Below are 16154 nucleotides of genomic sequence, written 5' to 3'. Positions count from 1 at the left end.
TCTGTGAAATTTTATGGATGTCTCATGGTCCCATCATCCTAAGCAAGAGGGAAGTAGCATAACCACTCACCTTGGTACCCATCATCATCAATGTCCCCCAGCGAGGTGATGCACTCTCCAAAATGGGCATTGTAAGCGTTGTCTCCATTCAAGACTTCAATCTCTTCCATCAGCCCCTGGGAAACACACACAGCTCTAAGGTTATCCAGCTAAACTACAGTATGCTCCTTTCAAAGGAAAATCTTCACAACTTGGCAAAGCATACATCTCTCCCTCTTTGAAAAATGTAAGCATTCATATACTGTTTGTTCAATGGCTTTTTCACTCAAAAGGTTGAGGCCAAATATGCCCTGATGGCACTTTACGTTTTATAAGCTCATTTTGTGCTACTGGTGATGGGAGGAAGTCCAGGGTATATATAAATACCACAGCAGCAGCCTTCTCACAGAGTGCAAGAACTATAATAATAAAATTATATACATTTTTAAGGCTCAAATGAATGGAGCTGGCCATGCCCAAAGCAATAACATTAAAAATTACATGGAATGATAAAAGCAGTAAAGTAATCTGGATCATTTTCAGAGCAAATAATCAGACACATCTGTCTAGCCACAGCTATTATGAAAAAAATTGGAAAATATGTTCTCTGGTGTAACTTCTAGCACATAGATAGATTGTAATTGTTCTTTCAATGATTCATCATGAGCATTCTTAGTCCAAAAGGACTCACTCACTCCACTAATTTCATAAAAAAAGGATTAAATGAATAGATGTGGTCACATGATCCTACCAATTACCATTTAATTATCATCCTGGAAATAACCATTTTGGGTACACATAATTGGTGAGATCACCAAGAGATAACCCGAAACCGAACAGCACACCATAGCTAGAATAGCTAGCATAGCCTATTGGAATACTGGACTTTATGAGATGGGGTCAGGTAGCGTACCACAGTGGGTGTCAGGGTTGGGAGGGTTACTGTTAATATATATTCCACTACAGATTACAGAATACTTAACCTAAAATGTAATTTGTAATGTATTCTGTTAGATTACTCAAGGTAAGTAGCGTAATCTAAATACTTTGGATTACTTTCTGAACACTGTGTTTTTAATTTTTAAAAGTATGTAAGTAAAAGTGTGAATGTGGCATATACTGGTTGAGTGATTCTTACAAACTACTGTATGTCCAGGTGATGTTAAAATCTAAATAGCTAAACTTGAGTAATTTTTTTATTGCAATACCTAAAATACAGTCGATATTTTTTAATTATGATAACATTTCACATGAAAAAAAAACATTTAAAGCATTTTATGAAAGTTTCATAAGGAGGTGCACCAGTATAATTCATCCAACTGTTGTGAACGGTTATTTTTAGAATGTTTACTTAGCATTGTTGTGGCTAACATTTTGGCACCCCCATGTTAAGTCTATGGGCGTTTCATTGTAGTTTCTTCAAAATTGTAAATGTTAATTCAAAAACTGTACATTACATGAAAACATGAATGTATTTAGCACCCTAAATACATTGTGAGTGAGAAAGGAGTATCTTAATTTAAAATATAATATGCATAGTGTAAAATTGTTGGAGTAATCGCAGTTTTGAAATTTCACTTGTTTTGTCACTGTATCTACTTATTAGCCAGTTAGCTTTAATACTATACCTACTAGCCTACTAGCTAGCTGAATAGTTAATCCAGTACAGCCAAAGTATGTAAGATAGCTAGCTAGCGATCAATATTATCTTAAATAAGGAAAAAGAGAACTTACTTCAAGATGCTTCTTCATGCAAACACAGCTTACATTGTACTGTTATGTTGCGACCTTTGCCAAATTTGAAAGTAAAATGGTCCCGGTATTTCCATGACATAAACGCATTGTGCTGGTTCCTTTCTATCTCACTGCATTCTACTGTCTTGTGATTCAGGCAGGCTGCGTGCTTTTTTCTTATTTTTTTTTCATGAGGGGCATATGGGAGATACACCCCGGAGTTGCCTATCATTAGATAGATTTTCCAACTGAATAAACATTAAATGAAAAAAATTACCGCAGTTAAATGAAAAAAATCCAATGTAATCCCTTCAGTAATCTAAATATTTTTAAAATGTAACTGTAATTTGATTACCATCAATTTAAATGGTAACTGTGACGGAACAGTTACTCATATTTTGTATTTTAAATACATAATGTCGTTACCTGTATTCCATTACTCCACAACACTGGGAGGTGTGCATGAAGCCACAGATTGAGCAGAAGGAGTTCGACTGGCATTAAGTCCACCATGCAACATTTTCTTGTGTGGTGACAAATACAGTTATTCTACATATGACCGTATCTGCATGTGAGTATATGGTTGCCCTGGAGATGGACTCACATTGCCCCTGTTGAGGTAGACGGACACCTGTCCCTCATCACGGACCACACTGTGCATGGGGGCTCCTACCAGCAGGTCCGACAGGCTGTCCTGGTTCAGGTCAGCTGCACATAATGAGGAGCCAAAGTAAGAGCCCATCTGGAAACAAGTCAAGTCACAGTAGAGCATTGCGTCAGATGATATCACTGCACTGCATCACTGCATGGTCAGATTACATCACTGCTTAGTCCAGATGGAGGGTCAATTTAACAAGTAATATTCTACAGACAGTGTAGTGGTAAGAAGCAGCAGTGTGGTGTACCAATAACAAGCAGGGCAGCTGTGTGGTGAGGTGATAAGGAGCAGGACAGCAGTGTGGTGTAGTGGTAAGGAGCAGGATAGCAGTGTGCTGTAGCCGTAAGGGGCAGAAGTGTGGTTTTGTGGTAAGGAGCAGGGTGTATAACCAAAATGTTGCTGGTTTGATTCCTGCTGTTGTGTCCTTGGGCAAGGTATTTAACCTGAATTTTTTGTAAATATATAGGTGTATAAATGGATAACATGTAATACAACTAGGGCTGGGCGATATGGACCAAAAATCATATCTCGGTATTTTTAGGCTGAATGGCGATACACGATATACAGTGTATCTCGGTATTTTCTATGAAGTGGGCTAAATGTTCAGTTGTAAGTCAAAGCCACATGTGAGATGTCACAAGCACTTGTATTAAAACAGACTGTGATTAAAATAAAATGCAAAGACAGGGTTTCCTTCCCCGTTTTAAAATATACAGATGCAAAACATGTAAATGAAAAATTATATGAAATAAATAGCCTATATTAAATAAAAATAGGCCTATTTCTGAGAATGCTCCTTCAGTTGTTTTAAACAACAATAACAGACTAATTAAATTACAGTACAATTACAGGTTTTCCTTTACTGCTTAACAAAATACACAGCTGTGCAAATAACAATAAAAATGTAAACAGAACCAAAATAACAACAGGCCTACCCTGTTTGAAAATATACAGCTGCACAATATATCAACATGTAAATGAAAAAATATAGAAAAAAATAGCCTATATTAAATAAAAATAGGTTTATGTTGGTAGCATTTTCTGATAAGGTATTTCAGACTATCAGAACATTCTATAGTTATATCCTGGTAGTCTTTTCTAATAAGTTTCGAAATTCGCTACTTGTAGGTTTATGCTGGTAGCACTTTCTGATGAGGTAATTCAGAATCAGAACAGGTAGTCGACGAATCCTGGTAGTCGTTTCAGATAAGGTTTAGAATATCAAAATATACTACTTAAAGTTTCACGTTGGTATTGATTAGAGTGTGTTGATGGACAAACTAGACTACAAATTTACATGTAAACTAGACTATCAAAATACATACAGTTTATATGATGGATAAATTGTAGGTAAGCTATGCCTATTATTAAAATTTACTTGACAACATTTTTGAAACTGTTGGATGAATTAATGAAAACAATAATGTAATTAGCTTAGAAGCATTTTCTGATAAGGTAAAAAAGACTTACCGACCTTTTTGGCTTCTAAGGTAGCACAACCTACTTGCAGTAGTATTTCCCAATAGGGTAGCAAAGGTCGATAGATATGATTATAATTATCAGACGCTGACCACTACACTATATCTGTAATGACAGGACTTGTCCAAGTTTGAACTGGGAAAGTGCGTATTTTATTGTTTTTACTGCAGATTTCAGATGTTTGTTGTTTTTTCCTGTTGTAAGACGGATATGTTTAAGTCTGGTCTCCCTAGGTCGCTATAAATAAACTAGCTGGCTACGTTGTTTGCGGATAGCCTATTAGCCAGTTGGTTACATCCCATCATTTAGTAATACATTGCCATTTAAAATGCAACCATGTTTTTATTGTTTCAATCCAGATGTTTTTTGTCATCACCATTAATTGTGTTTAGGATTAGAGAATAAAATTATGTACATGTATGTAGCTAGCTAACATTAAAAAAATCACTCACGCCAGATGCCACAGCCTTCTTGTGTCACTTAGTGTCCCGTATGATACAGAATCGTTTCGTAATGAGGAGAAAAATACTGCGTTCAGTATGCATAGTTTTTAACTCCAAAGATTTAAATCCATAAATTCAATTTGTTTAAATCCAAAAATTTAAGTTTGTTCTATTGCATTTGGCCATTAAAAGTGAAATATCAGAGTCTGTTTTTGTGAAAATGAATTGCTGTTATTACATCCCCCACCCCCGGCAGTTACCATGCTAGCGCCACCCCAAGATTTTCACTGGCCCCACCTGGCCGCCCCACCTGGCCACCCCACTGAACCCCACTAATGACTATCAATCTACACTGCAGTAGGACATTTCGATAAGGTAGGACAATTCGAACACCGGGTTTTTGCGCAGACGCAGAGGGAGAGTGGGGGCGGGGTTGCGCGGTGAGAGGAGAGAAACTCTGGCACAGCTTTACGGGAGAAACAGGTTATGTAACGCAACATCAAACTATATCGATATAAATGTATTGTCTCATCCTACTGTATATCTCGTTTGAAAATATATTGATATACCTTAAAAAGTCGATATGCTGCCCAGCCCTAAATACAACTTTAATGTGTTATTTTATGGACCTATCGACATCTGAGGGTCATTTTCACAAGCAGTAGTCTTCAACATAACCTATCAGCACACAGTTTGCACATCATCCATTTATAGAGCTGCACAGTAAGATACTGTGCTTAAAGGGGAGTACACCAGCATTCAAAGCTGCAAACCTCCAGTCACGTCACCACTGTACCACAGCACACTGCTGTTGAAAAGCACTAGAGGAAAAATAAGTAGAGCAAACATATGTCAGTACTGCGGCATCGTAGCCGGTTTGTTTTTGTTTTCCCTGTCCATGTGCTCTTGTTTACTGTTTCCTTGTGTTCCAGCCCTGCCTCGCTCTCCGCCCTGTCCCCGCCCACCTGATTACCTGATCGCATCCACCTGCCTGCCTGTTCACCTGCATCCCATCTCCTCATCTGCCTAGCCCTTTATCTACCCTGCTTGTCTCTGCCTTGTTGCCAGTTCGTCTCAGTTTACTGTTTCGCTACCAGCCTTTTTCCTGTTCTGCGTGCCAGTTTACCTTGCCTGTTTCCTCAACCGTGATTCCCGGTTCTGTTTTTGGTTTTTTTTGGTTTTTTTGTGTTTTCCTGGTTTTGACTTTGCCTGTTTTGACCTCGTTCTCTGGATTTTGATTTGGACTGTAATAAATCCCTTGTGCATCCTCCATATCTGTCTGCACCTGAGTCCTGACAACATACTGTCAGGGCTCTGCCCCCTTAAGCCGCGGTGTTTTTGTTTTTCCCCATCCCTGTGCTTTTGTTTTCCTTGTGTTCCAGCCCCGCCCTGCTCCCTGCCTGGTCTACGCCCACCTGATCACCTCATTACCTGCACCTGCCTGCCTGCTCACCTGCATCCCATTGCCTCGTCACCCCAGCCCTATATCTTCCCTGCGTGTCTCTGTCTTGTTGCTAGTTCGTTTCAGTGATTTTTCCTGTCTCGTCCACCACATTTAGTTCCCGTGATTTGCTTGCTATCGCCGTTCCTGCCTGATTCCTGACTTCGTTTTCTGCCTGCCAATTTGGATTTGTTTGACGCCACTCGCCTGCCTGGTTCCTGACTCTGCCTGCCTCGACTACCGTTTCTGGATCTGCCCCCGGACTGCTTCCCCGTGTTTTCGAACCCTGCCTGTCCCTGTACCACGAACTGCCTACTGATTACTATTAAAATGCTTGGAACCGTTTACCCTGTGGTCCACGTTTGTGTCCCGATCTCCGATCGTGACACATACAGTGCACTCTGAGTTTCTTGTGCTTTATGTAGATAACAAGTATGCAGCTTTGCAAGGGAGAAATGATTATAAATGACTACTACCATCATAAATGTTTATACAAACACTCTGAATGGGGAAAGAGACTAGCATGCCTCCCCTGTCTCTATGAACCTTAAACTACAGTAAAGTAGCAGGAATGAACCCATTCACCTACCATTTTCCCTGAGGCTTGAAAAATCTTCACAAGAGATCCACTCTCAATTCGGAAAATGTAAACCTGGAAGAGGAAACATGGTATAATACAATGGCACATGCCAGCAGCAGGGCTGAAGCTTTTATCACCAAACTCTAATCATAAAACTTTACTGAGCTGGGCGGGGAAATTAGCAGGAGATGTCCTTTGTAACACAGGTGTGGGCTAACGATGCAATGCAGGGACATTAGCGGTTGACGAAGGTCTGCCGCAACTCCTACCTTTCCTTCTCCCCCATCCTGAGGTGCCCCCCCGACAACATCTGTCGCCGTGGGAGAAGAGAAGTGACCAGCTGTCACTGCATATCCTACAGTGAGAGACAGTGTGTGTGACTACATAGTTCACTGCGTCACTGTGCATCCTACAGTGAGAGAGTAGGCCTATGTGACTGAATAGTTCACTGTCACTGTGTGTCCTACAGGGAGAGAGCATGTGACTGCATTGTTCACTGTGTCATTGTGTATCCAGCAATGAAAGTGAACATGCTGTTATCTTACTGTAAAGTATTCTACATTCTACATCTACTTTGATTGTTAAACTGTGACAGTTAACGAAAAGCACTAATCACACATGCACAAAATGATTTGCTGTCACAAAACAATTTGATGCTAAAGACAGCATAACTGTGCGTGGAACATAGACACAGAATAATTGGATTTGTTCGACACATTAAAAGTAATGATTGATTAATTGCAAGATCCAGGTATTTGATATGGGCTCTTAATCTTTAGGCAAAGACAAATGTGACTGTTTAGCTACAGTGCAAACAGTGGTGATTATAAAATATAAGGTATCTGGGCCCTGTCTGTGCCTCATTCTGGTCTCTATCTATGCTGGATAGGACATTTCCATACAAATCCTATTCTGATGGTTAGGTATATATGGTCCACACTCAGTTCTGTGCATTAGTCACAAGAATAGGATCTGCCTTCTGAATCAACCCTCCACACAGGCAAATTTGGTCAGCTTTACTGTATGTCACACACACAATGGATTACTCTCATACTTACACTCATTAAAACAGATTGTAGCAATCTAAGACATCTGCTCAATGTATTTTATTTGCATTTTACAACAACTAAGAGGTAATAACCACTGAAGAGCTCTGAATAACTCTTGCATGATATTGTTGGTGGTTCAACTGGTTTGTGTTGTATGACAGCAGACCTTCCTGCTTACCTAGGTAGCTGTATCTGTGTGAGTTTACACCATCCTTGTAGAGGTTGTAGAACATGTTGGAGGTCACGTTATAGACCTTGACAGTTCCAGTCCAGTAGTATGACCCTGGAGCCCCCATCACCACCAGCTCCTGAAACAGAGTCAGAGTAGCTGAGCCTTGGAGGAGCTGGTACTGGCGTACGGCGAGCCACAGCAAGTGCTGAAAGCTCACAGGCGCTGGGCTCTACCTGGTTTGGATGCCAGGTGAACTGGAACTACTGGCACTGGCGTCTTTTTAGCTCAGAGGAACAAGGCTCTCCACAACCAGGGTCAGTATCCAAATGGGGTTCAACAACCTCGGCATGTGGCCAGAGTGATCCTTTCATCGGACTCCAAGCCAAATAAAAGTACTGCTATAACCACATCATATGTAACCTTCAGGCTTTGATTTTGTATTCAGTTCATATCAATCACCGTACATTCAAAGCATAAAGGTTTTGATTGATATGGGTATAGTCATACTTACATCTGGAGTGTCCAATGAAGGGATCACACCTGGCCGTGGGCGGAGGTTGTTTAACCCCCCCCCCCGGACATCATAAACAGGGAAAGGAAAGGGGGAGATGAGATGGAGGAGGGAAGCCGTGAACAGCTTACAACAAGTAAGTGGTAAGCGGGAATATTATAGTTGTGGATGGCTGTGTAGATGTGGTTATTTGCTTTGGGATTGTCCAAAAATTCCCCTCCTTCATTCTTTTTTGGAACTACAGCCTGCGTAAGACTGGAGTCTTACTATCTGCAGTGCACTAGTAGCTGTCTCACAGCGGTGGATATGAACTGCACGGTTTGGTGTGGTCCACCAGAGCAGATAGAGCACGTCTCTCCCACTGGACTCCCACTGAAACATTTGTCGGGTTGCTGGAGACTCCATGACATGTAACTCCCACACCACCTCCCCAGCCAAGATTCACCCCTTGGACTTAGCATCTGCTTCCCATGCAGTGATAAAAAGGAAAAACAAGGCATCTGGTTGAGCCCTGGATAGCCGGTGGCCACAAACCACTTTGTATTCTCTACACATGACCACACTACAAGACTGAGCACAAGTGATTGCAGCCTCCTTTGATCCAGCGGTATGCCATGACAAAGAGCTGGGAGCCAGTAAAGGCATGTTGATTACTTTCCCTCCATGTTGCAGGGAGAGAGCTTGGCTAGTTTACTATAGATTCTGATCTGTGTATTTGACAGTTTCTTGTGGTGGAGGTGTAGAGTAATGGAGGGACCATCTGACCCTCTGAAAGCAGTGCGATATATACACTACTTTAGAGTATCTGAACTCAATAACTAAGTCTTCACCCGACTTTCGTTTATTCTTCTTAGTTTTTCTGTAAAATATTTTGTTTTCTTTAATCATTTATTTGCATCACTTTTTTAAAGAAACAAACATGACTGGAGAGAAACATCATGAATACAGGAAAGGGTACGGTAAAGTGAGGCTAATTTCTCATTGTCTGAAATGCTAACCCAGCTAAGATAAAGAGGAATATTAAAGTCATCAATAAAATACAACCACATATCATGCTTTCAATTTGGGGAGTGGGGGGTGGGGGCTTGGGGGGCTAAGATGATGAGTCAGTTGTTTTTGGTACGCCTCCAGCAACTGAAAAGACAACCAGATTTCGCATTATAATCAAATGTTATTAAATCGGCTGACAATCCAATAAAGTGCAGTGCCTGGGATGGCTCTGTTTGACCGCATGACTGATTTCATTCAGTCATTTTCATTCAGTCTGTGTCTAAATGGTTGAGCCCCTGACTGTCACACCAGATATCAGCAGTAAGGCTCCTCTCAGATGATAAAATCTTTGTGTGCTTAAATTTGGAGTAAAGGGTAACTCTGCAGGTCAGGAAAGGCAGCTGTGGTGTGTCTATCAACTGACACTGAGGTACAGTATGACCTCTCTCTCTCTTGTGATGTGTCTCACACAGTCCATTTATCTCATGCTTATCAGGTCCCTTGGGGAGGCATCCTGTCTGGAAAGGCTCACTTCCTGAGCCCTGACAGTACACTTCTTCAGTGTCTAAACTGAACACTCTGTCCTCTATCCTTTCCTGCACTCCTCCAGTTTGAATCTCTATCATGTCAACTCCTGTATCTTAGTGTTCCCTGCGTTCCTCCAATGGGAATCTATGTGATGTCACTTCCTGTAGCTCAATGTTCCCTGCACTTCTAGTGGGACTCTCTGTGGTGTCAACTACATTTTCAGGACCTTGTGGGAGGGGCCGGGGAAGTCAGGGTGCTATAAAAGATATCCTACATCTGCAGTGACAGACAAATGAGAATGAGGGCATGGAGGCCACACAAACCCATGGAGAGGGACTGTACCTACGCTTGTGTTCTGTTCATTTTGCCTTTGTTCTTTCAATTTGTTCTTTTCCTGTTGGTGGACCCATGCGGGCAAGCCAATAAAGAGTTTGTGTTTTTGTTTATTGCTCTCCTCTCAACCATGATATATACATGGTCTAGAGACTGGAAAACTTCAACTCCCATCACCCCTGAGGCAGACCACTCCTGCAGCATGTGACAGGCATGTCTTTAGTTTAGCTGAATGCATGAGTGTGAAAGTTTAAACTTTTGTGTTTGTTTTTTAAAAAACTTTGAAAAAATCAAAATTTTGATGAATCTAAATTGCATAATGTGTAAAATGAAGATATATGCCACTTACACACTCAGCCATTTTTTTGGGAGGGGGGGGTTGTAAGGGGGAATCAATATCTGAAAATTAATTAGGAATGTGCTTAACTGCTTATTCACACCTAATATCACACGTAATATACTGTATATGGCTTTTACAGGGTTTACTGATAAATATGGTATGGATAACCAAAAAGCTTTACATTTTGCAGAAACATCTCCCAGGAAGTAACTTCAAGCATTTAAGTGAAGGCACACTGTAAGTCACAGACAGTGAGGTGTGGACACAGAAGACAGAGCAGTATCAGGAGTGTGCAGCAGGCGAACACGCTCAGTTACTGACCTCAGTAAAAACGCCTGCAATCCCAGCCTGGCACGAGCCATGCTCTTCTCCATATGTCTTCTTATAGTCTAAGATAAAAAACAAACACAAATGAGTTCACTGTGTGCTTTACCAGAGTCCCCCAGCCAACACTTACTGGAAGCCATCCCAGGCTCCATATGGAGTTAGTCAAAGTTACTGCAGCATCTGTGAGGAATGTGGCCCAGAGAACACCCTGTCTGGATGAGATACAGCCCTGCCGTTCAACAAAAACTTGCTCTTGGGGGATATGCGTGCTCTAATGTTACAGAAAATATTGGGCTTGGACTGGCAAGAAGTGTAATTATTTAGGGAATGCATGGGGAACGAGCCCCCATGTGAAACATGAGTAGCCTCACAGTTGCCTGGAGACAGTTGCCAGAGAAACAGAAACAAGGGAAAGTTGGCTTAGTGACCCCAAGAACAAAAACTGTGATTTTCTCCTTTCTTGATTTGCCAGATGAATACAACTCCTGCACTGAAAACCTACCTGTGCAGAGCAAGAAAGCAAGCAGAAGATGCTTGACATTTCAAGAATGGAATTTAAGACATGCATATTTGGGCAACCATCCACCAGGCAATCGAACGCAACATTTCACAATCACATTCTAGGCATACACTAACTCCATGCAAACTAATACAAGTATAAACAAAGTTTCATTGGCCATTTGGCAGAGCTGTTCTAGGTCCACCAAATGGAGAGCTTGTAATTCACTGTGATGTAGGGTGGTCTATGAGCTCTCAACTGACTACTATGTTATATGCAATAAAATTAACCTCAACATTGTGAAAATACAACCCACTCTTTTTTTCATCACACTCTCACCCCTGATTATACAAATGAAGTTGAATTATTTTCCTTAGACCAGGGATACTGGAGAGGGACACTCCCCTTCCCCTGCCCATTGCAGGCAGCATGTGGAATATTGCCCTTGCGCACGTAACCCAACATGTCTGTGAAATTCCCAGGTGTTTGAGCTGGGACATGGGACATAGCAAACATGATTCAAGCATCTCTCAGCACCAGCCTTTAGGTCCAGAACATCAGTCAAGCACTAGGGACTGAGTAGAACTCTAAAATTCATCCCAAAGCCTGGAAAGAATGTGTGCCACCAGCTTTTGCAATAGCACACAAATTTCAGACAATCTGCGGTGTTTTGCAAGCATAATCATTTATTCAAATTACGGAATAGGTCTCAATTATTCTGTGAATTATTTGTTTTATTGTTAATCAAGGAGGATAAAGGGGAACAGGTTGAAAGTAATGATAGATTTGAAGGTAGTGTTCGGGCTTCCCCTGTTTCCAGCTCACCCACCGCCACTGTCTGTTAGTAGTCTTGATCTGTTAGTAGACAATGGTTCTATTTGAGGAGTCTATTTCAGTTAGTAGGGTCTGTTTCTGTTCATGGAGTCTTGTTTTATTAGTAGAGGCTGGTTCTGTTCGTAGAGTCTTGTTCTGCTAGTAGTCTTGTTTAATTAGTATGCTTTTGTTAAGAGAATCTGTTTCTGTTAATATAGTCTGGCTCTGCTGCTCAAACCTTGCTCTGTTCATAGAGTCTTTTTCTGTTAGTAGTGTCTGGTTCTGTTAGTAGAGTCTGGTTCTGTGACTACTGGGAAATGTCTGCCTGAAAGTGCTGATCATATTCACATATTTGGTGCCGTATGCAGAAAGGAAAAGTGACATTTAGGTCAATATGAAACTGAAGTCAAGACTTCCATTCAGTGCAGCCCGTGTTCAGTCCTTTTCATAAATGTTTAGAGTGGGTTTAAGTTCTTTCGTAATACTTAGTAACAGTAAAGTTAAGCTTGATTTCAGGGATTTTTTGCAGTCCTTGCTTGACCCCTACATATTACTTTTTTGCCAATTGTATGACGTTTAGCCAGAATCCCCTCCCTCTTAGGGACAGATGTGTTTGCTTGGAATGTATGGAATGTGACAGCCTCGCAAACATATGTAGGCACTTACATGACAGATCCTGAAAACCTCTTCCACATGAGGATACTTCAACGTATCCTCCACCAGAGGAGACTATGAGGGAAGTGTCTCATACATAATTGTAACAGTCTTTAAGATGGTGGCCAACCATCAATTTCTGGGTCACAGAAGATGTGAGGACAGTGGAATTGAAGAGAGGATGAAGTTTATCACTTTTGGAATTCAGCCCAAAAGAACAAGCAATGTGTAAATGAACAAGTCCATACTTCACTCAGTGAGGGCACGGTGGATGTTATTTGGGTGGGCATTTCACACACACCACAATGTCATCATTCCAATGCCATGGCTCACAGCAGAATGAGAGCAACTCAAAAAAGGAAAAACATGGAGACAGCTGATGTGGTGGCCTCTGGAAATCTCACTGGAGTCATAACACTTGCAATGTTGGTATAGCTTAATTCAAATCTGAAAGTGGGTTTTAGCAAATTTTTAAAAATGGTGTCCTTTCCCACACTGATATTAACTATTATTGACAAGCATAGTTAATAAACAGAGGGACTGCACGGAAGTAGCATTAATTAAATATGCAAAAAATAAAGTTGTGAAAATAAAAGCAAACACTACTTTAATGCAAGATTCATCCTCCAATTAATCTTCCATGTTTGGCAACAGAAATATTTAAATGTTACATGGCTTGTAACTGTAGATAGTAGTGCTGACCAATAAATCGTATTTTCATCATTATCGCGATATGAACATGCGCGATAAACACAACGCGAAAGACTGCCTGAAACGCAATGAATAATGGCTGGGTTTTTAGCAGATCCAGGAAGGATGTAATTTGAGTTCCAGATGGACTGCTGCATATTCAGCCTGTTCTGGTACTGAACTGATTGAACTCTGTATAGTATCTGGGAAAAAGTCTTAAATGACACCTGGCACAGTTATGCGTTTCATTTTTGGAGAGACAAAAGGAACGATGTGTCCTGTTAATGGGATAGGGTCATAATAATACAAGTCCACCACTGAAGGATTGTAAAGGGGCAACATCATTATCATAGTACTGATTGACTGTCTCCACCACTGTCTCTGCTTCCAGTGTTAAAGTTTACAGGGAAGGAAGGGAAGAAATTTTGAGGGATGCTCAGAGGGAACACACGCATTGGCTGTAATTTTGCAGGCTGCTCAGGGGAGAATGCATGCATTGGCTGTAATTTTGTAGGACTCTCAGAAGGGAATGCAAGCATTGGCTGTAATTTTGCAGGCTGTTTACTAGGGATGCACTGATCCGATACTGATATCGGATATTGGTCTGTTGCTGACTCAGATACCTGGATCGGGTATCGGTGACAATGGGGCCGACCTATGGGGCCGATGTATTCAATTCAATTCTATGTTATTCTATGTTTATGTCTACATGCACTAGTGCTGACCGATAAATCACATTTTCATCGTCGTCGTGATATGAACATGCGCGATAAACACACCACAAAAGACTGCCTGAAACACGATGAACAAGAAAAATCATTTTATTTACACGTGCCATGCATTCATGCTCAGCATGCGAACATCACAGGGCCGCCCAATTTCGCTCCGTTTGTTTTGGCTATGGGCTCCCACCGCCACGTGACGTGCCCCTTAAAACTGATGGTCCACCAATGAGCGGAAAGGGGCAGGGGCGTAGTGAGCGCTGGTTGAATACGACATAAAATGCACTCAAGAAGCAGGTCTTTGAGATAAACTACAGTCGGTCTTTTCAACAGAGTTGCCAGTCTGATTGCAAGTAACGTCACATAAAAAGCTGAAATTGTGTTACACGCTATCAAAACTGATTCCTGACAAGGTTCGCTTTGGAAAAAGCACTAAAGCACCACTCTGCCAAGTGTTTACTCACAATAAACTGCTAAACGTTTTGATATTGTGGCTCATAGCTACAATATAACTATAGCTATAGCTACAGTGTTGTCACTATGATGTTTACCTTTATATTTGTTGAAGTCAAATTTCCACTCGATTACAAAGGTGGACAATACATCTGTCTTCAAGTTAATTTTCTAAAGCACCTTGAGTTGCATGCACTTTCTGTCAGAAAGGTGTCTTTCCTTTTAATTATGTTTATGTTCCCAAAAAGAAGCATAAGGATGTTTTATGTTTTTGACAATCATCTCAGCAAATTAATAAAATTACTATCAAGCATATTAAAGAGTAATGTTATAATAATTTTATTATTTTGAAATTTTATTTTAGATTTAGAATTTTAATTTTCTATAAAATATAATACATTTTAATGTCATGTAATTTCACATCACATCAATATTTATTTTTGGCCCTCGGCCCTCCATCCAGATTAATTTTTGGCCCTTCATAGGAAAGAATTTGGGTACCTCTGGTTTAGAAGAAAATGTTTTAAAGGGAGCAGGGGAAATTAAACTTTAATTTCTTATAGTTATAATGTCTTATTTAAATTAATGTTCTGTTTAATTGGTTGGGTATTCATGTGCAATTTGTTCAATAAAAGCATGTTCAAAATAATAGTGGGCATAGGCCATTCAATGTTTGGGGTCTATGTTAGCAGTGTACCTATTAAAGCAGAAAGACATAGGAACTGTATAGCTAATATGCACAGCATTTATTTATCGCAAGTCATATCGTCATCGCAATATTGAACAATGTTATCGCACATCACAGATTTTCTTCATATTGTGCAGGCCTAGTAGATAGTGGGCTTGCTATAAATTGTACCCAAGGGAGGTCATTTGTAAATGAGGCATCACTGAAGAAAAGACTAATGTTTAATGTTTTGCTTTTCCAAATCAAATGCTGCCTGATAACCAGATAGAAATCAAGGTGATTCAGATTAATTTGAGCTTTGAACCGCAAAGTCATTTGTCACAATTTCTGTTCACTTCTAATTAAAACACATGGCACTGTTACGTGATGGTGTCTCAGAAATGTTCATTCATACAGTAAAATTAAACACATCTGTGGGAAATTTGGTTCAAAACAAGAAGTTGTCTTGGACCACAGCAGTTGAATGGAACACATATAAAATCCACACAAGAGGAGGAGCAACATGATAAAGGTCCTCTGTCTCACTGATATGAATACGTTCTATCTACATACAGGGGGAGGAGTTACATGGTGATGCTTTTCTAACTCCATAGAGGGTGATGTATATTACCTTCATAGCAGGGGATGAGAGCTCGCGCACTGCCCTGTAGTGTTGAGGGAATCACAGAGCAATAGCCATGCGGAAGGATCTGCTCTGATTCATAGTAGACATTCTTCCAGCGGTGAGCACAGGCCTAAACACAGCAACATAGATAGACACACAGACAGCCATGAGTCAAATCCCAGTCATACACTCACACTCACACACCCACACACACCACCCCCAATACACACAAACACACACACACACACATACACACGTGGTCAAAAAGACACAAATACACACAGACGTACATGCCCATACACACATACACACACAGCCATGGAGACACACTAATATACAAATACACATGTATGTGTCCATACACACAAACACTCACAGACACTGAGACACAAGCACTCCCATACGCT

General features: G+C 40.7%; 1 protein-coding gene across 2 annotated transcripts in view; it reads right to left on the bottom strand.

Annotated features, from left to right (window-relative positions):
• The window catches only part of itga9 (integrin, alpha 9), a 148147-nt gene that overhangs the window by 117060 nt on the left and 14933 nt on the right, over positions 1-16154 (bottom strand). For both annotated transcript variants that reach the window (XM_036538801.1, XM_036538803.1), the window contains exons 4-10: positions 15754-15877; positions 10619-10686; positions 7602-7731; positions 6644-6729; positions 6384-6446; positions 2378-2515; positions 71-176 (exon numbers count right to left, since the gene is read on the bottom strand). In XM_036538801.1, the coding sequence (XP_036394694.1) occupies positions 71-176; positions 2378-2515; positions 6384-6446; positions 6644-6729; positions 7602-7731; positions 10619-10686; positions 15754-15877 (715 nt within the window). The remainder of the gene's footprint in view (positions 1-70; positions 177-2377; positions 2516-6383; positions 6447-6643; positions 6730-7601; positions 7732-10618; positions 10687-15753; positions 15878-16154) is intronic.

The sequence above is a fragment of the Megalops cyprinoides genome, chromosome 10, assembly GCF_013368585.1.
Source record: "Megalops cyprinoides isolate fMegCyp1 chromosome 10, fMegCyp1.pri, whole genome shotgun sequence".
Lineage (NCBI taxonomy): Eukaryota > Metazoa > Chordata > Actinopteri > Elopiformes > Megalopidae > Megalops > Megalops cyprinoides.
The sequence above is the reverse complement of the archived record's forward strand: the minus strand, read 5'-3'. Positions and strand labels throughout refer to the sequence as shown.